The 26,667-nt window shown below is 32.8% G+C and overlaps 1 protein-coding gene across 3 annotated transcripts in view; it reads left to right on the top strand.

The window, feature by feature from the left end:
• LOC126883199 (putative glycerol kinase 5) overlaps positions 1 to 26,667 on the top strand; it is an 83,793-nt gene that overhangs the window by 1,733 nt on the left and 55,393 nt on the right. For 2 of the 3 annotated variants that reach the window (XM_050648451.1, XM_050648452.1), the window contains exon 3: positions 23,853 to 23,946. In XM_050648451.1, the coding sequence (XP_050504408.1) occupies positions 23,853 to 23,946 (94 nt within the window). Of the gene's footprint in view, positions 1 to 8; positions 2,839 to 23,852; positions 23,947 to 26,667 lie in introns of those variants that run through there. The other variant, XM_050648450.1, reaches the window with a different exon arrangement.

The following is a 26,667-nucleotide window of genomic DNA, read 5'->3' as shown; positions in this document are numbered from 1 at the left end:
AATTTTAGCTTTTGTTGATGCTAACACCGAAGAAGCTGAGATCGTTATGGAGATATATCCAGCCACTAATAACGTGACGGACATCCCTCAGGAAAATTTGAAAGTTCTTGCAACTGGATGTGGCAATGCTTCAGAGGATATTATTGCTTTGAATAATGATGTGTACAATACCATATTTTTTAGTAAAAATAATGTGTCTTCTTCCATTAGCGAAGAAATTCTGAGAGAAAATATAGACGAGTCTAAAGTACCAGAAAACTCACCAGAACATTTTGTTCAAAGCAGTAGAAATGATAAAAATAACGAATTCGAAACAACTTCAAATATTATTTTTCAACATAACGATGATGGACCTCACTATAGAGCAGCTGAAGTAGATGCAAGTGTGTTACATAAAGAAGTCTATACTGAAGCCGAGGACCCATCTTATCTACCTGATGAAAGTAGTGATACAAATGAACTGGAAGAACAAGAGGAAGAAGTTGTAGAAATACTAGACATTAAAGGAAAGAAAAGAAAAAGAAATATTGCTAATTGGAAGAAAAACATTAGAAAGCAGAAGAAAGCTGCTGGTGAAGAATATCTATCAGCCACCAATAAACTTATTGGAAAAAATGAAATGAGACCACCTTGTCGTGATGAATGTAGAAAGCAGTGCAAACAGAATATATCAGTTGAGAGTCGTGCTCTAATTCACTTACAATTTTGGAATGGTACTATCGAACTTGACCAAAAAAGACAATTTATAGCCAGCTGTATCGAAGAAGTTCCAGTTGAGCGAGTACGTGCTAGAACAGGATCTCGTGCTGGAAAAAGAATGACGTCGTTGAAATATTTTTTTAGTGTAAATGGTAAGAGGCTTAGTGTGTGTCGTACTTATTTTCTTAATACCTTAAATATTTCACAAACCACGGTACGCAATGCATTATTAAAAAGACAACTTGGGGGAATTGTAACACCTGATCAAAGGGGTAAACATGAACCCTCTAACAAAATAGCCGCAAATGTAAGAAACGATATAAGAGAACACATACAGAAGTTCCCGTGTGTAGAATCTCATTACTCCAGGAACAAATCCCAAAGAATGTATTTAGGCAGTCACCTCAACATTTCTATAATGTATCGGTGCTTCTATGAGGAATGTGTAGAACGGCAAATTCCCAAAGAATATATTCCTAAGCAGTGGTTATATAATGAAATTTTCAATTCTGAATTTAATTTAGCCTTCAAAGAACCAGGGAATGATACATGTGACACATGTGATGGGTATGTTATCAAACTCAAAGAGTCTGTATCTTTAGAAGAACGCCTTGAATTACAAACTAATTATGATTCTCATCTTTTTGATGCAGATCATCGGTATAAACTAAAGCGACTGGATAAAGAGACTTCTAAAACTGAAGCAAACACCAAAATACTTTCGGTGGATTTACAAAAATGTTTACCCACTCCTCTACTGACGAATGCTCAGAGCTTCTATTCTATAAAGCTATGGACTTTCAATTATACTGTTTATGATGCAATAGAGAAATTGGGATATTGTTTCACCTGGGATGAATCTATAGCCAGACGTGGTGGAAATGAAATGGCTTCATGCATTCTGAAATACATTAATTTAAATGTAAAAGAATCAGTAGAACGAATTGTTATCTGGAGTGACAACTGTCCATCGCAAAATAGAAATATCCAAATGATTATGTGCTATCTTTCGATTCTTAAGCTGAAGCCATCAATAAAATGCATTGAACATAAGTACCTTTTAAGAGGACATACCCACATGGAGGTGGATACAATTCATGCACGAAGAGAAAGACAAAAGAAGGCTTCCAGCCAATTTTCGTTAATAACTCCATGGGATTGGCAACAGCTTTTCAGACTTTGTGACAATAAATTGGAGGTAGCTGAAATGGAAACCATGGACTTTAAGAATTTTACTCTTTTGTCTGAAGATTCTGGATTTCATTTTCAAAATAACAAAAAAATGATAACTAATCAAAACTTTTTAATATCCAAAGTTGTTCATATGAAGTTTTTAGCAGAATCACCTGGAGTGTTGCATTTTAAAACAAATTTTAATCAAGAGAATTTTGAACAAGTTGATTTTAATAGAGCTGCCAAAAGACTACCACGCAAAGGGAAATGTATTGGTAATTCTAAGGAAGTTGTTCCCAATACCAATTTAATTTTGAAACCGATAAGAAACCTATTTCGACTAAAAAATATAACGACCTGCAGAACTTATTAAAATGGGTGCCTAAAAGATTCCACGATTACTTTAAAAATCTTCCACATGGTAACCTCAAGGATGACGACTAAAAAATACAATGATCTTTATTATGAATTTTCTGTTTAAATTTAGTTATAAATATTCCTTTGTAACATTTTGGTCTGATTTCATTTATATAAAAAAATAGATATTTTCAGTGTCTTTTTGTGTTTTATTATTTAATTGGAATTGATATAATTCTGTTCGTACTTTGCATTGCTCTACTAAGAGTTTCTTAAGTAATAATAGTATCTAATCCATGGTTTCTACAGATTAGTACGAGCTAAACAGTATTAAGTCACAAAATATAGTATTAAGTCACAAGATATTAAGTCCGTTGCTAGAACCAAAGAGTATTAAGTCCCATAAGTAATTTAAAACTATTTAAATAAATTAAAGTAAGATGATAGCTATTATCAGCTTTGTTTATCTTTAAAAACATAACTGGGAAAATAATAACCCGCGTACTCCAATTTACCATATGAATCGGTTTGAAAAATACAATTTTTCAAAATCTTCAAATTGCTCTCCTGTAAAATTTAAAATACAGGACTTAATACCGTTTGGCTCTGGGGTCCAGATATATAATTTTTAATTAGACATTATAAACGTCAGTAAAAAATACAATTATGTGATGTTAAAAGTGTTTTTGATTGTTTGAACTATTCATAGAAAATTTGTAAACCTTCTTTCCTTTCCTTCAAAAACTATATCAAACTCCAATCTCAACAAAGTGGTATATATTATTACAACGACATATGATAAATGTCATTAGAATATAAATATTTTTCCTTTATTCCCTGACGATGAGCTGGGCAAATACCCAAGTAGGTGGAGGCCAATAAACTAAAGAAGAAGAAGAAGAATATACGTAAATATAACCATAAACGGAACCACATAGTTAAACTCTGTGGCGTCACGGGTCGTTTGAACTATTTTAAGATAAAGAAGACTTTAAATTTGTACTTCTAAGTTATTATGAGTTTTTGAAGCGTGAAATTTTGGAAATCTCATTTTTATACAAAACTGAACATTCCCAACTGAAGTTCCCTATTATGAAAATTATCTCCAATTTAAGCATGTTCAGGCCAAAGCTAAATTACTTTTTAAACAAAAGCAACAACTATACTGGAAAAATTTTATTAACAAATTAAATAAAAATACCCCAATATCCAAAATTTGGAGTCTTATAAAAAATATCGAATAAAAACTCAACTTTTAAAAAACATCCTCTATCTGAAGAACTAATAAACCAAATTTTTGATATTGTAGCACATAGTTTTGTGCCAAATATGCTTGAAGATCTGAACGAGAAAATTGGCAGCCACTATATGGATGCACCTTTTGAAGCAACAGAACTTGAAGCTGCAATTAAGACCTTTAGATGTACTGCTCTGGGTAATGATTTTGTTACGGCAGAGAGAGCTATAAATATCGGATTACCTCAAGGGTCAATATTGGGACCACTTTTATTTCTAATTTATATTAATAATCTTCCACAGACAGACCTTACCAGTTCATTTACTCTTTTTGCTGATGCTAATACTATTACCTGCAAAGATTGGGATTGTAATGCAGCAATAGAGGCATCAAAACAAGCACAAGATAAGGCAGAACAATGGTTTGCAGCAAATATGTTGCTTCTAAACATCAATAAAACCCAGTCTTTGATTTTTTCAAGAAGACAGCTTCCATCCGGAGATGCAGACAAACAAATAAAATTTTTGGGGGTTTACTTGGATGCAGGACTATGTTGGAAAGCTCATACACGGTCCCTTGTTGCTAAGTTAGGAACTGCAACGTTTCTGATTAGAATACTTTCCGAGTGTGTATCTCAGTTCACTTTACAACAGGCCTATTTTGCACTGTGTCATTCACACATCAGCTATGTAATTTTGGCATGGGGTCACAGTGCTGGAGCCAAATATGTCTATCGTATTCAGAGAAGAATAGTAAGGATAATTGCTGGCCTGTCCTATCAGAAAGAATGTCGGCAAGCATTTGTTGCACTGCACATACTAACTCTGCCTTCGCTATTTATTCTAGAGAGTCTTGTTCATGTGAAACAAAATATAGATTGTCATCAAAGACATGAGGATGTACACCGATATAAAACCAGAAATAAGCATGCATTAATACTGCCCTACACCAGGCTCCAAAGAAGTAGAGACGGATCAAACTCTTATGGTGTAACATTCTACAACAAGTTCTTCTTCTTCTTCTTTTTATATAGACATTACTCTGTCTGTTTTTCAATGTGCCTCCAGTAAGTTGTCATTCCATCGTTTTCGTGGTCTTCCCACTGATCGTCTTCCTATTGGGGAACCGTCTCTCGCCGTCCTTACTACTCTATTTGTTGTCATTCGACTTATGTGGTCGTTCCATTCTACTCTTCTATCAAAATCGTGTCATAAGGGGGGCAGTAGGGTATGGTGGTTCCTGTTTATTGAACCATCTCAGATAATTGAGGGGTGGTTACCCCCTACCATAAGGGTTGATGAAGTAACACTACTCACTGGCCAGTATCCAATAATGTTTACGAAATTTTTAATTTAACTGTTGGCGCTTTTTCCATATATGTGTTCTCCATGTCAAAGTTTTGTCCAGGTGCATACCAAGGTATTTAACGCTTTCGGCTTGTGGAATTGCTTTGTTATTATTTCTATATTAGGCGATATTTTACGACATTTTGTAAATATGATATGTTGTGATTTTGATTCATTGTATTCACCATTTCTTTGTCCACTTTTCAATGTTTCTAATATGCCTTTGAAGAGATTCGGTAGCTGTTGCGGGATTTTCATCTGTGACTAACATAGCTGTGTCATCTGCGAATGTTGTAGTCGTTACATTTTCGTTTGTTGGTATGTCGTGTGTAAATATTAGATATAATATAGGACCCAGAACACTACCTTGAGGGACTCCAGATCGTATGGGGTAGATTTTTGATGTATCTGCTTCATGCTTGACACGGTAGTACCTTTCTTCTAAATATGATTTTAGTATAGTGAACATTGAATCAGGAACGTTCATTTTTATTTTGAAGAGCAACCCTTCATGCCAGACTTTATCAAAAGCCTGACTGACGTCAAGAAAAAGTGCAGAATAGTACTTTTTTTCTTCAAAAGTTTTATTTACTATATCAACGACTCTATGTACTTGTTCTATTGTTGAATGCTTCTCTCTGAAACCAAACTGGTGATCCGGAAAAAGATTATTATCAGTTATTATCTTCATTAGCCTGGTCGCTAATAGCTTCTCAAATAGTTTAGCTAGTACCGGTAAGAGACTAATAGGACGATAAGAGGTATGTTCGTGAGGTGGTTTACCATGTTTATGGATCATTATTATATCAGCAATTTTCCATTGCATTGGTACAATTTTGAGCCTTATTGCGGCGTTGAATAGTTGTGTTATCATAACTACACCTTTATCTGGTAACTCTTTTAAGATAGTTCCTGTTATAAGGTCATAGTCAGGAGCTTTTTTGGTTTTTAATCTATATTGAATAGTATTTTTACATCTCTTTTTGTTACTGGTTTAATTTGCTCACTTGGCTGTTGGATTGTTGCTAGACTTTCGTAGATAGCCTCATCTTCTTCAGCACTGACAGAGGGTAGAGGTTGAAAAACTTCTTCAAGATATTTTCCAAAGAAGATAGAAGAATATAGACTATTTCCAAAGAACATAGACTATTATAGCAATTTTGAAGGGCATTACTCTTGGTTACCATCAAATAATTTATGAGAGAGAGAGTAATACTAACTGATGCTAAGTCTGCTTTGGAGTCAATAAAAAGCATAAAATTTGATAGAATGAAATGTCCTATATTATGCAATTCAAAAAATTTTATAGTTGATTTAAATGTAACATTTGTATGGGTTAAAGGTCATACAGGTATACTAGGTAATGAAAAAGCTGATAGTTTGGTTAAGGAGGGAGTACAAAACGGAGTTCATTGTAATATTAATACAGTACCAGAAGTTTTTAATTTGATAAATAATAAGGTTAAAATGGGAACGATAGTTGGAAAATACTGTAAAAAACTCACAAAATACGTATTTTAAAATACATCCTACCCTACCATCTCCACCTCAATATATTTTCAACTATTCTACTTCAAAATGCTTTTCGGCAAGTATTTTTCGACTTAAAACAAATCATGGGCGATTTCCATAGCATCTTGCTAAGCTGGGCATTATACAGTCCTCGGCCTGTAGTTGTGATCAGAACTCTTACAGAGATCTAAACCATATATTCTTCGGTTGCAAAAAACATTTGAAAAAATCCGATGATTTATTTCATACACTCATTGAAATAAAATATTTTCTTCCATTAAATCTCACACACGTTTTGTTAACTGCCAATATAAACACATTAAAACTTTTAGTAAATTTTCTTAAAGAAATAAAAATAGAAATTTAAAACAGCATAACCCACAATTCTGTATTTATTCTATAAGAAAAGTTCTGTTTACAACTTTCTGTGGCAAATGGACTTGATTCCGTGCCATTATCTTTCCTCACACACAATGTAATCTGGGCTAATTAGCAAAATTCATGGAAAAGTTATTTACCAGCAATTTTATTGCTGGAATCGAATTATAAGATCCTCCATATTAATAATATAGGTATGCAAAGTCCGCAGATAGTGTGCTACTTTTTTTATAAACAAAATGCCGCCGACAAATCGTATTTTTTTTCAATTATTGCTCTATAATTCCGAAGATTTTAACTTTACAACAAAAACAGCCAAATAAAAATTCACCGCAATTAAATTCTGCATAGAGATATGTTTTTCACGATTTGCTCCGACGAAAATTTTCCTCGGAAAATGCGGGTTTTCCTAACAAAAACTCTAATTTTCAAATAAAATTTTAGGTAAATAATTATTAATCAATAATCAAATAACTTAGTGACGTCAAAGCTTTCTTGGTATAGATTGTAATTCCAGAAGCCTGTGAAAATTAAACGAATATTTTAGCAAAAATTCAATTGTTAATTAACAATTTACGATCGCAATAATAACCAAAATAATCATGATACATTGATCAAACTTATAAAGATTATAAAGATGAGATGCTTATTTAATATTTTATCGACAAAATATAAATTTTTCTTTTTTTTGCATAATCTTTAAATTTTGAAAAAAAAAATAGTTATAATACGCTGGTCTAATTAGTAAAGTACAAAGAAAGGTTATTTACCAGAAATTTTATTGCTGGAATCGAATTATAAGATCCTATATATTATTAATATAGGTATGCAAAGTCCGCAGATAGTGTGCTACTTTTTTTTATAAACAAAATGGCGCCGACAAATCGTATTTTTTTCAATTATTGCTCTATAACTCCGAAAATTTTAACTACTAAAAACACTCAAATAAAAATTCACTGTGATTAAATTCTGCATAGAGACGTGTTTTTCCCGATCTGCTCCGACGAAAATTTCTTTGGAAAATGCGGGTTTTCCCAACAAAATCTCGAATTTTCAAATAATTTTTTTGGGCCAGTAATTATTTATTAATAATTATATAGCTTAGTGAAATAAAAGCTTTCTTGGTATAGATTATAAATTCAGAAGCCGGTGAAAATGAAACGAATATTTTAGCAACAATTCAATTGTTAATTAACAATTTACAGTCGCAATAACAACCAAAATAATCATGAGACATTGATCAAACTTAGAAAGATTATAAAGGTGTGATGCCTATTTAATATTTTGTCGACAAAATATAAATTTTTCATTTTTTTGCATAATCTTTAAATGTTTAAAAAATTGTTATAAACAAATTAACATTTCTCAGAAATTGTTTATTATATTCTAATTTTAAAAAATACTTAAAATGCGTATTTCATAGGTCTTGAAAATGAATGCTTTAAAAAAATTTTACAACCATTTGCAAAAAAGTTATGAAACAGCAAAGTGAATATACCATCGCTCCGTTGTTTATAATTTGTTTTAATTGTTTCAAAGCTTAAAAGTGAGTCTATGGTACAATCTAATTACTCACAAAGAATGTCAAAAATTAGTGAAATGGTTATATTTTAATCAAAGATTAAAAATACTTTTTTTTGTAATTTTTAGCGCAAAAGTAGGCCTGATACAGAGTCGGAGCTAAAATGTTCACTCGAAGCGACTGACACGCAGCATACATTATTTATTAAAAGTGTACGTCGCGCGGCCGCCGGTCGTCGCTCCGAGTGAAAATTTTAGCTACAGTACTGTATTATTCTACTTTCGCACGTGTAAATTACAAAAAAAATATATTTATAATCTTTAATTAAAATATAACCATTAAACTTATAATCGATATTTTTTTGTAAATAATTAGCTTGTACTTTAAACTCACTTCTACGCTTTGAAAGAATTAAAAAAAATTATAAACACCGTAGTAATCGTATGTTTACTTTGCTGTTTCATAACTTAAAAAAGTTTTAAAGCATTCATTTTCAAGATATTTGAAATGCGCATTTTAGCTATTTTTTAAAATTATAATATAATAAAAACTTTCTGAGAAACGTTAATTTGTTTATAACTATTTTTTTAAAACATTGAAAGATTATGCAAAAAAATTAAAAATTTATATTTTGTCGAGAAAATGTTAAATAGGCATCTCATCTTTATAAGATTTCAAAGTTTGATCAGTGTATCATAATTATTTTGGTTATTATTGCGACCGTAAATTATTAATTAACAATTGAATTGTTGCTAAAATATTCGTTCAATTTTCACCAGCTTCTGGAACTATAATCTAAACCAAGAAGGCTTTTAAATCACCAAATTATTTAATTATTGGTAGATAATTACTTATCTAAAACTTTATTTGAAAATTAAAAATTTTGTTGGGAAAACCCGCATTTTCCAAAGAAATTTTCGTCGGAGCAGATCGGGAAAAACACGTCTCTATGCAGAATTTAATCACGGTGAATTTTTATTTGGGTGTTTTTGTTGTAAAGTTAAAATCTTCGGAGTTATAGAGCAATAATTGAAAACAAAACACGATTTTCGTGCGCCATTTTGTTTATAAAAAAAAATAGCACACTATCTGAGGACTTTGCATACCTATATTATTAATATATAGGATCTTATAATTCGATTCCAGCAATAAAATTGCTGGTAAATAACTTTTCCCAAAAATGGCCTATTCTCCGATAATCAGCCCAGACTAATGGTTCACAAGAGTCCGTAACCTTTGCTTTAAGGGAAGCAAAATTTAAACTTTATAGGGATTAAAAAGACTTGAGATTGGGAAAATCCTGGCTTTTCAACCTTTGTTTACAAAGGGATAATAACAATATGACAGTTGTGACAAAGTTCAAAAAAAGAGCTATTTAGAAGAGCTATTTAGAAAAACGAAAACTGGTAAGTACGTTTATTTATCTTCCAGAGATACATCGATTTCCTCAATTGCGAATTTCTAGTACCGGTCAAATGCGTCCGTTTTGGGTAGTTCGATGGTTATTTTATAGCATAACTTTTTTGTCTTAAGGGGATGGGTACGTAGTTTTTGCTCCAATGCTATTCAAATGGGATTCATTTTTTTCGAATCCTGAGAAAACTAACAAGTTTTTGAGAAAAATTTAAACGCAGAATGAAAGATTACATTTTTAGCGAGGGCCGAAAGTCCCTGAGAACTTCTATAATGTTTATTTTAATAAGTTACAGAGGTGAAAAACTAAGAGAAAATTTAGTGTGATTTTTAATTTCAAATATCTCATTCAAAATAAACTTTTTATTTATTTCAAGGGACTTTCGGCCCTCGGTAATAATTTAGTCTTTCATTCTGCGTTTAAATTTTTCAAAAATATTTATTGGTTTTTTCAGGATTCGAAAAAAATGAACACAATGTCCGTGGTAATATTTTCCAAATCTATCTTTGTCATACAACGCACTCAGTCGAATAAAATATTGTCAGCATATTGTCAGTCACACAGTTAGACAAGGCGAAAACGGCGGGTTCGAAGGGAAAAATATTCCCATGAAATTTTTTTGCATAATCACATTCGTGAGACATCCCAGAATAAGGTTCAAGAAGTCGCCCACGTGAAAAGTGGGCCAATTTTTTTTCAATAATTTTTTTTTAATCAAATTGCAAGAATTAATATTTTAGGCCTGAACAAATTTTTCTTTAATTTTTTGGACCATTCTGGACAAAAAAGGTCTCTTATAATTTTTCTCTAAAGTTAATCGTTTTCGACTTATAAGCAATTTAATATTGAAAAAAACGAAAAATGGCGATTTTCAAGTCTTAATAACTCGGTTAAAAGCTATTATTATGAAAGTCAATATATGACTAAATTAAAGTTTAAAGCCCCCCCCCTACAAGATCCTAAAGAAATTTTTGTCATTATTTTATTACTAAGCTGCTATTTTTAAGTAATAATAATACGCGCCATGCACGTGTGCGGGGCTGTAAATGCTGAGTGCGAGAGAGAAGCCATTCCAGCAGTCCAATTGTGCATCTTACTCGCACTCACATTTACAGCAGCGTCAATACGATGTAACCACTCATTGTTATTAATTAAAAATAACAGCTTAGTAGTAAATTAATGACACAGATTTCTTCAGGATCATGTAACGGCGACTTTAAACTTTGATTTAGTCACTTTCTGACTTTCAAAATAATAATTTTTGACCGAGTTATTAAGTCTTAAAAATGGCCATTTTCGCGTTTTTCAAATTTTAACTTGCTTATAACTCGAAAAATATCAACTTAAGAGAAAAATTATAGGAGACCTTTTTTGTCCAGAATGGTCCAAAAAACCTAAAAAAAATTAGTCCGGGCCAAAAATATTGATTTTTGCAATTTGATTAAAAAAAAATTGTTAAAAAAAATTGGCCCACTTTTCTCGTGGGCGACTTCTTGAACCTTATTCTGGGATGTCTCACGAATGTGATTATGCAAAAATATCTCATGGGAATATTTTTCCCACCGAACCCGCCGTTTCCGCCTTGTCTAAGTGACAATCAGTGACAATTTTAATTATTTGACATGGCATCGGGAATATTTAGAGTTGTTGAGTAAATAATATTGATAGTGTATTTGATAAATTTGTGATTTAAGACGTGAACTTAATAAAAAGTTATTTATTGTTTATTATTTATGGAAGATCCAAAGCGGAAAATGCACCAGGATATATTCAGTGGTCCAAGTATTTTGTTGTTAAAGATATTCAAAATTGTAAGCGTTTCATATAGTCCAGAAAGCCTCTGCGCATCCGCTAGGAAAAATATTCCGATTCGGATTTTTTGCATAATCTTACTCAAAAAGAACCCCTTTTAACAAATTTGCATGTTGCCAGGACCAAAAGTGGGTCAAAAATTTTTTAAACGTTTTTTTTTGTTTTATTCCTAAAATTATTTTTATCTACTCTATGTAATATTATGTGTAAGTTTTTAGTTTGTGAAAACTGTCATTATAGATAGCAGTGCGTGAAGGGTTTAAAGTGTGCGTGAAGTAACAATGTATTTTAAATGGGATTTACTTTTTCGCACACTTTCAATGGGTTTTTTGGTACACTTTCATATAATCAAATATACTTAAGTTTCGCGTTGTCATGGTGATGATAATATGAGCAAGGACTTACAACAAAATTTTTGACAGTTTTGTGGTTTGAAAGTAGTTAAGATTTTTAAATGTCAAAGTTTTAAAAATTGTAGAATAAAAATGAATTCCAGTGACGAAGAGTTACAGTTTTTTTTATTTGTTTATCGTAGATAAAATATTGTATGAAACTGTGCGTGAAGTACTTTTTGCGAACTTACGCGATGTATAGCACTCGCTCCGTCGCTCCGTTGTCGCTCGTGCTCTAAAAATCGCGTTCGTTCGCAAAAAGCATACTTCACGAACTGTTTCATAAATAACTATTCTTGCATGGAACAACATTTTTTTAGGTTTTTTAGATCATTCCAAACAGAAAAGGTCTTTCGTAACTTTTCTCTAAAGTTGATAGTTTTTGACATATAAGCGATTAAAAATTGAAAAAGTGCGAAATCGGCCATTTTTAACCTTCAAGAACTATGTGAAAAACTTAAAATTTGGATGTTGCCAAGGTAGGTAGATATTCTTTAAACATCGATTGATGAAATCCCGAAGAGTTTTTTTGCAATACAGTGTTCAAAACTCCTTTGTTTTTTAATTTCCAATCACCCGTGCGCGACACTATTTTCCACCGTTGCATGTGTATACAGTATGGTGCAAATGAAAGGAATTAATTCGTTATTTCGTAAACCGGCTACTTTAAGGAAAAAACCCGAAACAGGTCGATTTTTATTTTTAAGTTATGATATTGTGTCATATATGGTACACTAGTGACGTCATCCATCTGGGCGTGATGACGTAATGAATATTTTTTTAAATGAGAATAGGGGTTGTGTGGTAGCTCATTTGAAAGGTTCTTCAATTCTCTATTCAGTAATGTAAACATTTACATAATTATTTATACAGGGTGTCCAAAAATTTTTTATTAAATTAAATTATTTGGCAAAAAAGAAGTAGAAGGATACCCTGTATAAATAATTATATAAATGTTTATATTACTGAATAGAGAATTGAAGAACCTTTCAAATGAGCTAACACACGACCCCTATTCTCATTTAAAAAAATATTCATTACGTCATCACGCCCAGATGGATGACGTCACTAGTATACTATATATGCCACAATATCATAATTTAAAAATAAAAATCGACCTGTTTTGGGATTTTTCCTTACAGTCGCCGGTTTACGAAATAACGAATTTATTCCTTTCATTTGCTCCATACTGTCGGTGGAAAATAGTGTCTCGTACGCTTGATTAGCAATTAAAAAAAGGAGTTTTGAATATTGTATTGCAAAAACCTCTTCGGGATTTTATCAATCGATGTTTAAAGAATATCTACCTACCTTGGCAACATTCAAATTTTCAGTTTTTCACATATTTTTTGAGGGTTAAAAATGGCCAATTTCGCAATTTTTCAATTTTTAATCGCTTATATGTCAAAAACTATCAACTTTAGAGAAATGTCACTAAAGACCTTTTCTGTTTGGAATGATCCAAAAAACCTAGAAAAACTTTGTTCAATGCAAATAAAATAATTTTAGGAAAAAAACCAAAAAAAAAAACGTTTAAACAATTTTTGACCCATTTTTGGTCCTGGCAACATGCAAATTTGTTAAAAGGGGTCCTTTTTGAGCAAGATTGTGCAAACAATCCGAATCAGATAATTTTTCCTAGCGGATGCGCAGTGGCTTTCTGGACTAATAGTAACAATATATTATTAAAAAAATCACTTTATCACTTTTCCTCTTTTCTCGATTGATTATTAGTTTTTGTTGTACACTAGATAAATTATTACAATCACTGAATACATAATTATTGAAAAAATTGTCATATTAATTAACTGAATTAATAATTAAGGCAATTAATTATACAATTAACAGTTATCCAAGAACATCCAAAAGCCATCTTTAAAGTTAATGATGACATTGTCAAGTAAAGTTTACATATCCATGTTATGGCGAGCACGCCACTGTGTGTGTTTATATTTCAATATTTAGACTACGTGACATGATAAACACCAACGCTTGTAATTTCGCGGTGTCAGCGAAATGTTCATGGACTATGAAAGGTTTTAAGAAATATGTAGTTTGTATTCATTAATTTGGACAGTATCGTTTTTCGTTTTGTATCTCTAACTGTTAACATCTCAATAAATTTGTGCATTTCCTTCAGTAGTTACTCAATTCTCCAACGAACACACCACATTTTATAAAGAATAAGACTGGCGCAGTTAGTAGAAATTTCCAATTAGAAAAAGTAAAGCCTTTTTTTCTAATCGATTTTAATTGTTAATTGGGAAATTGGAGAATTAGTGACTTAGTAGTTGAGTTCCGAGTGTAAGGCCACGAGGAAGGAAAACTGAAGGAACCCGTAAGCAACTTGAAGAATTCCAAGTGTAAGGCCACTTGTTGTGTAAAGCCACAAAGCAATTCGGAAGTTCTGGAGAGGCGCAACTAGTAACTTCGTGAAATCTTCTCAACCACCAGCTTCAGTGAAAAGCCACTCGACCCTGGAAACGGTGAAGCATTTCCACAGAAGAAGCAACTACATACAGTTTAGAATTTCGACCAGTTCCAGTGTACAGCCACTTGATCCAGAAGGTACAACGTTCTCCACCCGTTCTCTTCCCGTTCCAGTGTAAATCCACCTGATCTGAGACGCTGCAACGTTCTCGACCCGTTCCGGTGTAAGGCCACGTTCTCACGGAAGTACTTGAGGTTAGTCGAATTATATTAATTTTGTATTTGTTTTCATTTTTTTATTTACTCTGTTTCGCTATTTTCAAACTTTTAAGATATCATATCTAGTATTTGCATTTTTTTTATTTTTTTATTTGTTTAACTTATTTTTTGTTAATATAATGGCAACTAACGACGTAACAGCAAATACGTCCATAATTTTCGCCAACATTTCTAATAATTATATTAATAGTGACAAAGCTATCAAGCTTATAAATGTTTTTGATGGGTCTTCTTCAAAATTACACTATTTTATAGATTCTGTTGATTTCATTTTTGCAAAATTTGACCCAGCGGATTTACAAATTTTTCCTTTTATTGTAAAAAGCAGGTTAGAGGGAAAGGCTCTTGATTTCATTGGCTCGAAAGAATTTTCGACATGGCAAGAGATAAAAAATGCTCTCCTTTCTCAGTTTGGTGAAAATTTGGATTTGCAGTGTCTAAATTTTGAGTTATGCCATTTTAAGCAACGTTCTAATGAAAAACCGGTAAATTTCGTTGATAGAATTGAAAAACAATTGATAAGAATCAGTAAAGTTATCAAATACGATTCAAGTTTGAACAATGTTGAAAAAAAATGTTTAAATAATTTTCACAGTAAGACTGCAATTCTGACCGCTATTACGGGCATAAAAGAACCTTTGTGTCAAATGCTTCGTTCTTTAAATCCCAGTTCGTTGATTCAAATTAAGCAAATTTTAAACGATTATGAAAACCAACAATATTTCAAACAAACAAATGACAATTTTTCTAAATTAAATATAAATAATGACAATACAATTTCTTCAAGTAATGCAGGTACGCAAAAAACATTTTCTGCGCCCGGTTCAACAAATCAATCGATAAATCCAAATCCACCAATTAAATTAACCATTCCAAAGTGCACTTTTTGCCATAAATATGGACATAAAGCAGAAAAATGTTATCGTAAACCACAATCTCACAAAGTTGTTCATAATACCTATTGCGACAACGACAGTTCAGAAAGCGAAAAAGACATAGAAATCGAAGTTGATCAGGATTTTTTAGAGCAAGTTCCGCTGACAACTTTACAATTTACCAAGTAGCAAATAAACCGCTTCTTTACGCGCATATTAAAAATTTAAATTTAAAGTTATTAATTGATTCAGGGGCAGCTATATCAATATTGAAACCAAGTAAAATTTTAGATTCTTATCACTTTAATCATGAAAATTTTAAAATATTTGGTATTAGTAACGAACCAATTCAAGTTACAAAGAGCGTAAACGTTAAATTATTTTCGAGTGTTGAAAAATTCTATATAGTAGACATAAATTCTCCTTTTGATGGAATACTTGGTTATGATTTTTTAGAAAAGAATAAATGTGTTATTGACTTTGGTTTGAATACTTTATTTGCTAATCATGAGGAAATCCCATTGTTTTCGTCTGATCGGGAACATAATATATTTAGTCTAAATAATATACACGAAAATCAAGTCCGAAGTAATGTTATCGACTCAACTGAAAAAATTGATACTATTATAAGTAAACTAAAATTAGACCATCTTGATGAAAGATTACAAACAAAGATAAAAGATATTCATGTGAAGTTCCAAAATATATTCTCGTTACCTAACGAACATCTAACTTTTAGCAGTCGAATAAAACATAATATCCGTACTAACCCTGAAAATGCCAGTCCGATTTATACTAGAAATTATCGGCACCCTCACGTTCATAAAAAAGAGGTCAATAAACAAATAACAAAATTATTAGAGCAGGGAATAATTCGCGATTCTGTCAGTCCTTGGAATTCGCCATTTTTTATTGTCCCCAAAAAACCTGACGAAAATAATGTTCAAAAATGGAGGATAGTAATTGATTTTAGAAAATTAAATCTTATCACGGTTGACGATAGATTTCCTATCCCGAATATTAGCGATATTTTCGACCTTCTCAATACCTCTAAATTTTTTTCTACAATCGATCTGGCGTCGGGTTTTCATCAAATTCCCATGAATACCGAAGATATCGAAAAAACAGCTTTTTCCACAGAAAACGGGCACTTTGAATTTACTAGAATGCCGTTTGGGCTTAAAAACGCTCCTAGTACCTTTGCTAGAGTGATGAATGACATATTTCGAGAACACATAGGCAAAACATGTTTCATTTATATGGAAGATATTTTAATTTTTAGTAATACAGTCGAAGATCATCTTAAAAATATCGAAATAATTTTTGAATTAATACAAAAAAATAATTTAAAGATCGAACCTGATAAATGTAAGTTTTTAACGGATGAAATAACTTTCTTAGGTCATTTATTGACACCGGAAGGTATTAAACCAGACCCGAAAAAGATTCGTTCCAGTCCCGCAAAATCAAACTGAATGTAAATCATTTCTCGGCTTATTTGGCTATTATAGGAAATTTGTAAATAATTTTGCTGATTTAACTAAACCTCTAACGGGTTTGTTGAAAAAAAAATATAAAGTTTCATGTTACACCCGAAGTAGTGGAATGCTTTGACAAATGTAAACAATTTTTGACCTCGGAAAAAATTCTGGTTTATCCCTAATTTCTCTAAGGAATTTATTTTGACGACCGATGCATCGAATGTCGCTGTCGGTGCGGTTTTGTCACAGATGTCCGATAACGGTGAGGATCGACCTATCGCTTTTGCATCGAGAACATTAAATGAAACTGAAATGAAATATTCCACTACAGAAAAGGAATTATTGTCTGTTGTACACTTTACAAATTACTTCCGTCCATATCTATTTGGGAGTTAAATTTCGATTAGTCACAGACCATAGACCACTTATATGGCTTTTAAATTTAAAAGATCCTAATTCTAAATTATCACGATGGAGACTGAAATTAAGTGAATATAATTTTGATATTCAGCATATTTCGGGCAAAGCAAACAGAGTTGCAGACGCTCTGTCAAGAATTCGATTAAACCATGTGCATCAAAAACAAAATGAATATACCGAATTTGAGAATGTTAAAACTAACTTAGTTTTAAATAATTTTTCCTACTCTAATGAGCAAATCTTAGACGTTAACAATAAGAGTATTTTATATCTATACGATGAGAATGACAGAAATATAAATCATTTCGAAATTATCAATGATAATTTTCCCACAGTTGGTGACTCGGATTTTGAAAAAATTTTAAAGTTATATAACGAAAATCGTAGTAGAGAGATTAATATAGTTAAAATTAAGCCACACCATTGCCTTGAGAATTTTAATACTTTGAAAAAACTAGTATTAGTCCGAAATAAAACTTATAGCATACCTTATTTTGAAAGCAATATTTATTATAAAATGCTCAGTTTCCTTTATCCAGACGTTAACTTTGTAATTTGTAAAAATATCGTTACTATGCCGCCTGTAGAAGATAGGCAAAGGATAATTTTCGAATATCACAACGACCCGAGTAATTATCACAAAGGAATTAATGAAACTGCAGACAAAATTCGACAACTTTATAAATGGAAAAATATGTATAGAGAAATAACCGAATTTATTACTTTATGCCCTACTTGTCAACTCTCAAAATTTGATCGTAGGGATCGTACTCAAGGTTTAAATGTAAGGCATTCTCCGGAGAAACCATTTGAGGCTTTATCTGTAGACCTGTTCTTTTTTGATAAACAGAAAATGCTCACCGTTATAGATAATCTAACAAAATTTGCGCAAGCGTATATTTTAACTGATAAAAAACCAGAAACGATAATTAGTAAGTTAAAAAATTATTTTTCGCTTTTTGGCCTTCCTAAGATGATTATGTCAGATCACGGGGGCGAATTTAATAATAAAAAGATACAAAGTTTTGTTAATTCGTTGAATATCGAATGGCACCTTACTTCGTCTGAGTACCATGCCTCTAACGGTATAATTGAGCGTTTCCATGCTACCATAACAGATACTTTGCGAAGCTATCTTTTAGAACATAACCAGTGCGACTTAGAAGATGCACTTTTAGTCGCTATATACTCATATAATTCTAGTAAACATCATTCAACATCCACTACCCCCTACAGTTTAGTATTTCCATATAAAAATGATAGGGAATTTGATGAAATTTCGTATAATAATCAGTTAGAAAATATAAGGGAAAAACAATGCGATCAAAGGAAAAAGCAAAAGAACCGTTTTGATAACTTAAGAACGAGTAACTTGGAAGTAAAGTATAAAGTTGGAGATAATATTCTCTTAAAAAGACCAAGAAATCCAAATACACCAAAATCGATATTAAATACAGGACCATATGTTGTTCTGGAAGTCAATGAAACCAATAAAACTCTAAAAATTAAGTTAGATAACGAGGTTATTCGAAAATTTCATTTCAATAATGTAAAACCATTTTATGAGGTTATTAACTAAACGAAGTTGAAGTGTAACACGGCAAGTAGTAGATATGAACTTTCATTTTCCATATTATAAATGAATTTAATCAGTAATAATTGCAACATATAATTCGATTACCTTGTGGTACACTTCATCTACGGCCTTCTCACAACAACAAAAATAGAATGAGTTATTGCCGGTTGGTTTCTTTGTTTCATGTGGCCCTACCTGCCCTGTTCGGAGCATATCCAGAGAGGCTCTACACTACAAGCCCAAAACTTCGAAGCTGCAAAGAGGCCCTTCTTGGACACCCCAGCTTCGGTTTTCAGGAGGGAGGTCACGCCACTGTGTGTGTTTATATTTCAATATTTAGACTACGTGACATGATAAACACCAACGCTTGTAATTTCGCGGTGTCAGCGAAATGTTCATGGACTATGAAAGGTTTTAAGAAATATGTAGTTTGTATTCATTAATTTGGACAGTATCGTTTTGTATCTCTAACTGTTAACATCTCAATAAACTTGTGCATTTCCTTCAGTAGTTACTCAATTCTCCAACGAACACACCACATTTTATAAAGAATAAGACTTCCATACCAGTGAGAATTTTACTACACGTAATTTGCCGTGTAAAGACAGAAAAAGTAGGGATAGCCGTAAAATATTTGCGAATTATGTACCGATGGCCTTAAGCATTATTTAATTATTAAATTATGAGGTGTTCTATTTAGTACTAAAAGTTACTCTTGCTTGAAGTCAGTAAAATGCATTGTTTTCAAGTTGATTTTTCTAGAAACGGCGCATCCTACCGACTTAAAGCAAGAGTACCTTTTAGTACTAGAATACCTCACAGTTTATTAATCCAGTATAAAAAATGCTTAAAAGTTTAAGACAAAAAAGTTATCTAAGAAAATAACTGTTGTCTACCCAAAACAGACACGGACACGGACAAAATTGTCTTAAAATTATCGGAGGAATCTCCGGTCTTCTACCTACACTCCTAGCAGAGTGATTGCTGCCTCTTTGAGCTCTTCCAGTTCATTTGTAGCAGGGAATCAGTCCGCATTGACATTTTGTTTTGTAATTGGTTATGTGACTTGTCATTTTCTACAATTTTTCTCCATTTGTTGCTGTTTTTGCTAATGGTTACCCATTCTCTAACTCCCATCTTCTTAAGGTCCTCGACAATCTGGTTCTCCCATCTGGTTTTGGGTCTTTCTCGTGGTCTGCCTGATACTGGTCTCTATTTGGTAATTTTATTGATAACGGCTTCTGGATTTCTCCTTTTTATGTGTCCCATCCATCTGAGTTTCTGTGGCTAGATAAATCTGACGATATTTTCTCCTTTCAAAAGTTCTCTTACTTCGTGGTTCATCCGTTTTCAGTGGGCCTGCTATCCTCCAAATTATTTTTCTCTCTAGGATCCTCAATCTTTCTTCATCTTTCTGTGTCAGACACATTACTTCAGCACCATATGTGATTACTGGTCTAATTGCTGCTCTGTAAATTTTCAGTTTAGTATTCTGAGTAAGCTTCTTATCTTTGATTAAGGTGTATTTCCAGTAGGTTCTGTTTCCTGCTTGGATTCTTTCATTGATTACTATGCTTCTATCATTAGTTCCACTAACTGAGACCTCAAGATATTTAAAATGTTCTACCTTTTCAAACTCATTCACCAATATTTAAACTTGTCACATTAACTACTAAATATGTATCTACTCAAGTACATCTACTTTATTAATTAGGGCGTACCTCAAGGCTCTGGCTTGGGTCCTATCTTTTTCTTGATATATTTTAATGACATAATAATTAACCTCGACATTAACGGCTGGTTTACTATATTTGCATGCCATCACAATTTTATGGCAAAACAAGAACTCATAAGGTTTTAAACAAGATTAATAGTACTTATTAATGTGCTAAAAATCTTAGAGTGTTGCAAAGCTAATCATTTGACATTTAATTTTACAAAGACCAAATTATTTTTTTAAGAATGATCTAAACAACATTAATCTAAAAAATTGAAGAAAAATCTTCCGTGTAAAAGGTATATTTATTTTAAAACCCCAGTAAAGGGCTACAATTACAAAACAGAACGTTTTCGCTCTAAAGAGAGCATCATCAGTGTTATTTGCGTAAAATAAGTATAACCATAATTAGTTAAGACAAAGGTAAAAAATTTTAAAGTTGACCAAGATATAAAATTAGGTTATACTCACAAGCTCTACATGCGAAGCCACCAAAAATACATGGGTTAAAACCCTTAAATGTCGACTAAAAGTCTTAAGTTGAAATGTTGTATACTAAATCCTGACGATGGATGAAAAATATAAAGATACCCTAAGGCATTATATGACTATTCCACGAAGCACGTGGGTGATCGAGTCGATTTCTCTGTCTTCACAAAGAGAAAGGTGAAAGCCAACTGATTACAGTTGTAAGGCCAGGATTTAGTATACAACATTTCAATGTAAGACTTTTAGTCGACATTTAAGGGTTTTAACCCGTATATTTTTGGTGGCTTAGAATGTAGAGCTTGTGAGTATAACCTAATTTTTTATCTTGCTCAACTTTAAAATTTTTTACCTTTGTCTCCACTAATTATGGTTATACTTATTTTAGGCAAAGAACACTGATGATGCTCTCTTTAGAGCGAAAACAGTTTTGTACTGTAGCATTGGGGTTTTAAAATAAATATACTTTTTACACAGAAGATTTTTCTTTAATTTTTATAATTAATGGTATACAGCCAGCTACAGGAAATTTTTCCTTATGAACATTAATCTGGGCAATGAAGGCATTTGTTCTGATACCGTAAACAATTTTTTAGGTCTCTATAATCATAATAAACTTATTTGAGCAACATACTGTTTATTTAAGAAAAAAGATATCAGGTTGATTGAATCTAATTTGAGATACGGTATAGCCTTTTGGGGTAGCTGTACCTTTCATCAGTTCAGCAGAATTTTTATGCTACAAAAGAGAACACTCAGTTATTTATGCAAGTTTTGTACATCATGCAGACCTCTGTTCCGGAAACATGGTATCTTGACACTTCCTTCTTCTTCTTCTTGTACCACTCAATAATCAAGGCTATCCTGACCTTGTTTACAGCTGACACTAAAGAGTTCATTAGTGGTGCAGCCAAACTACTCTCTCAAATTCCGCAAACAAGACATTCTTTTACGGCCTGGATTCTGTTTTCCTTTTATTTTTCATTGCATTATATTTTGAAGTATTGCGTATTTATGTCTTCTCATCAGGTGACCCAAATATTCGAGTTTTTTCGTTTTATCGTTAACAAAATTTCGTTACTTCCTTGCATATACATATATCCTTGAAATAGCGTGCTTAATTAAAAAAAAAAAACAAAAGAGGATATTCGGACAGATTCCTTTATAACACTCTCTGACTTAAGGAGAGCACGCGTTGAATCAGCTCAGAACGGTCGGCTCGGAACGGTACGATTAAATCGCAAATTGTACCGCGCACTAACTCGATGGCCTTGGCAGTTTAGTAACAGCACTGCAACCGTTTGATATAGACTTACTTAAATTATTTTAAAAATTAGTTCTAGCTCATCATAGTCTGAAGATGTTATGATTACCTTAGCTTGCAATTAAATAATACAAAAACAAAAACCTAGATATTGGATTCATAACATTAATTTAAAACGAGAAACTTATGGGGAGTTTTATCATTTGTTTCCCGACCTACTCGAATATGACGAAAAGTTCTTCAAATATTTTTGAATGTCTAGTGCTAAATTTTATAGTTGAAACACTGATAAATTTTGTACACACTTGAATGAATAAAGGAAGTTAAAAAATCGTTTAATTAATCGCCGAGACAGAAGACAATCTCTCTCTCTCTCTCTCTGTGTCTTTCTCTCTCTCTCTGTCTTTCTCTCTCTCTCTGTCTTTCTCTCTCTCTCTCTCTGTCTCTCTCTCTCTCTCTGTCTCTCTCTCTGTCTCTCTCTCTCTCTCTCTCTCTCTCTCTCTCTCTCTCTCTCCCTCTCTCTCTCCTCTCCCTCTCTCTCTCTCTCTCTCTCTCTCTCTCTCTCTCTCTCTCTCTCTCTCTCTCTCTCTCTCTCTCTCTCTCTCTCTCTCTCTCTGTCTCTCTCTCTCTCTAGAGGTTACCTTTGTTTTTATTGGCTGCGAGTTTTGGCGGTAGCGCTCAAGTAGCAAATTGTTCAAATTCAATGCACAAAACTACCACTAACAGCGCTGGCGAAAACTGTCAGATCCCCTCTACTCATCGGCTTCAGCGAATAGTGACGTTGATAGAGAGTCGCCTTGTCGTACTCCAGTTGCTATTTCTATATTTTTGGTGATTCCGTCATCTGGTATTAATCCACCCTATATTATAGTCGTATTTAATTACGTAGTTTTATTAAATCATACCTTAATCTGTCAGCATCGTATCTAATCAGAATTCGAACATATAATTTTGAAGTTCCTGTGAGCTGTACCTACTTACACTACGTGGAGATCTGCAGATTCAACCCTGTCGCACAATTAGTATGAAATTAAAATAGTCAATGTTTTTAGGATTTATTTTTTTCCGGTATTCATATTTCCAAGATTTATCAAATTTTGCACCAATTATATATACACCGTTCTTAGGCGTCAACGCCCTTCGGTAGGGATCTATGGGAGAGTATCACCGAGCCGCAAGCCCTTATCCCTTGCCGTACTGCTCCCTCATAGGTCGATCAGGTGCCCGCATATTCCAGTCTAAACGCCAGATTCATATTTAGAATTTTATACTGACGCGTTAGCCCTTTTGTTTTTCCGATGGCCTGGCTTGGGCTTGAACTCTCGTACCTCACGGCGAAGTGAAGTGCGGGTCAGCCGCTAGTCGCACTGAGCTATCCGATCGATCTTGTATATCTATTGTGAATCTTGATCGATCCTTGTATATTTATTGTGAATTTAAATAAACATTAATATTTTCAATGATCGTGTATTTAATTTATAGGTAAAATTGCACTATCCACATCCAGGATGGGTTGAAATTGTTCCTGATGAATTTTTTCAAAATATTGTACAAGTTGTACATCAAGCAATAAAAAGTAAGTTATTTATTAATAGACTAAGAGCCGGTATAGGTGAATTTTGCTAAGCATTATAGGCACGATGAGACCCTATAACTTAAATAATAGAACCTAAAAGAAAAAGTATGAACACTGTGCCGTCACATTTTAGTGGCACATGCGTTGACAGTGGCGCATCAAACTTTCCACTTATGAACAGGGTAAATAAATTAAAAGGTACCCTCCACCACCCCCTTCACCCACCATCAAAAATTTCATTTTTCGTTTTTATTTTTTTAGGCGGGATGCAGTCAATTTTAAAATTTCAAAAAATTCATAGGCATAGTCGAGGCTTTTACAAAACGTGTCTATTTTTTTATAGATCCGTAAGTTGAGTGTAGATAACCTCAAAAACATTTTTTTTTTGGAAAAAAGCTTTGAAAAACTAACTTTTTTTGAGATGGCTGATTTTGTGTATTTTATCAAACACTATGTTTTTAAATTTTTTCAGATTTTTCCGTAAGGTTCGTCACCTTCAAAAATCCAAAAAACTGGTTTTTTGGTTTTGGGAATTTTCCCTAGTTTATAAACTTCAAAATAGATCAAATCAATGTCATTTATAGGCTATATGCAAATTGAAGTAACTGAGTCCTTTAGAACATTTATAAATAGGAGAAACACGTTCAAACTCCCAGAAACCCCATAAAAACAGTTTTTTTATTTTTGAAGGTGGCACACCTTACAGAAAAATCTGAAAAAAGTTAATAACATAGTGTTTGATAAAATACACAAAATAGAAAAATTAGACCTCCAGCCATCTCCAAAAAAAAGTTATAGGCTTTTTTTCCAAAAATTTTTTTTTTTTAAGTTATGTACACTCAACCTACGGATCTATAAAAATATACATGTTTTGTAAAAACCTCAACTATGCCTATGAATTTTTTGAAATTTTAAAATTGATTTTATCCCACCTAAAAAAAGTAAAAACGAAAAATGAAGTCTTTGATGGTGGGGGAAGGGATGGTGGATTGAAATTACGCTGAGTCATATTTGTTAATACCACAGAACTTAAAGAATAAAATAAATTGAATTCTGGGAGTAAGAGGGTACCTTTTAATATATTTATCCCGTCCATAAGTAGAAAGTTTGCTGCGCGACTGTCGACGCATATGCCACTAAAAAGTGACGGCACAGTGTTCATACGTTTTCTTTGAGGTTCTACTATTTAAGTTACAGAGTCTTATCGTGCCTAAAATTATTAGCAAATTTCACCTATACCGGCTCCTAGTCTATAAATGCCTATAATATTTTATATATTGTTGTTAACACGTTCCGTACAGATGGCATAAATATGAGCCACATGACGAATTCACCAATGTGCGGATGGCGCGCATGTATGCCATTGATTTTACACACTTCTAGTATGTTTTTTTGTCCGTTCAGAGTATAAGTCTGAGGGCTTGTTTATATGCAGGCGGTTTGCCAACGTCGACTGCGCGGTTTACCTGTTTTACTTGATCTCACCCTAATGCCGCCTTTGAAGTTTCACCCTAATACCAAGAAAAATAGGGGGAAAACAGGTAAATCGCGGCGTCGACGTTGGCAAACCGCTCTTATATGAACAAACCCTTAGGGTCATACATCCGCACACAATGTGTTAATTATTCTAAAATTAATCACTGTTCCAGTTTTTATTCTAAGTCGCTTTCACTATTTCCTACTAACACTACATCATCAGCATACATTAAGCACCAGGGAATGTTACCCTGTAGCTTCGCTGTTATCTGATCCAAAACTAATAGGAATAAATAAGGACTAAGCACCGATCCTTGGTTCAATTCTGGAAACAACACTTTAATATCAAAAGTCTAATAAGTCAGGAAATAAAATTCGAAATCATTTATCCTCTGAGCTTTTTAAGTTGGAAAAATAAAGCATAACAGAGTGGCGAAATACTCGACAAGGGAAATCTAAATTGCATTTCACGTCCTGTCATTCACCGTGATAATAATTTTAGCGAACTATTTCCTTTAATATCCACCAAAGGTGAATAAAGTATAAACTAAAAGAAAAGAAAAGATGGTTCAGATTCGACTACAGTACAGAGCCTCTACTATGTGCTTATACGTATTTCGGAATAACCGTTTCCTCATCAGAGCACCTGGGTAGAGACACCGAACTGAAATCAAATCCTTTCATCCTTTCCGGGTAATTATCAAAATAATTACCAAATATGCTACTAGCACCATCTATGAATCAAGAGTCTAATTAGTCAGGAAATAAAATTCGAAATCATTTATCCTCTGAGCTTTTTAAGTTGGAAAAATAAAGCATAACAGAGTGGCGAAATACTGGACAAGGGAAATCTAAATTGCATTTCACGTCCTGTCATTCACCGTGATAATAATTTTAGCGAACTATTTCCTTTAATATCCACCAAAGGTGAATAAAGTATAAACTAAAAGAAAAGATGGTTCAGATTCGACTACAGTACAGAGCCTCTACTATGTGATTATACGTATTTATTATTTGATTTCAGTTTGGTGCCTCTACCCAGGTGCTCCGATGAGGAAACGGTTATGCCGAAATACGTATAAGCACATAGTAGAGGCTCTGTACTGTAGTCGAATCTGAACCATCTTTTCTTTGCTTTTCTTTTTTTTCTTTTCTTTTCTTTTCTTTTCTTTTCTTTTCTTTTCTTTTCTTTTCTTTTCTTTTCTTTTCTTTTCTTTTCTTTTCTTTTCTTTTCTTTTCTTTTCT

Source organism: Diabrotica virgifera, chromosome 4 (genome assembly GCF_917563875.1).
Source record: "Diabrotica virgifera virgifera chromosome 4, PGI_DIABVI_V3a".
Classification (NCBI taxonomy): domain Eukaryota; kingdom Metazoa; phylum Arthropoda; class Insecta; order Coleoptera; family Chrysomelidae; genus Diabrotica; species Diabrotica virgifera.
The sequence above is the reverse complement of the archived record's forward strand: the minus strand, read 5'-3'. Positions and strand labels throughout refer to the sequence as shown.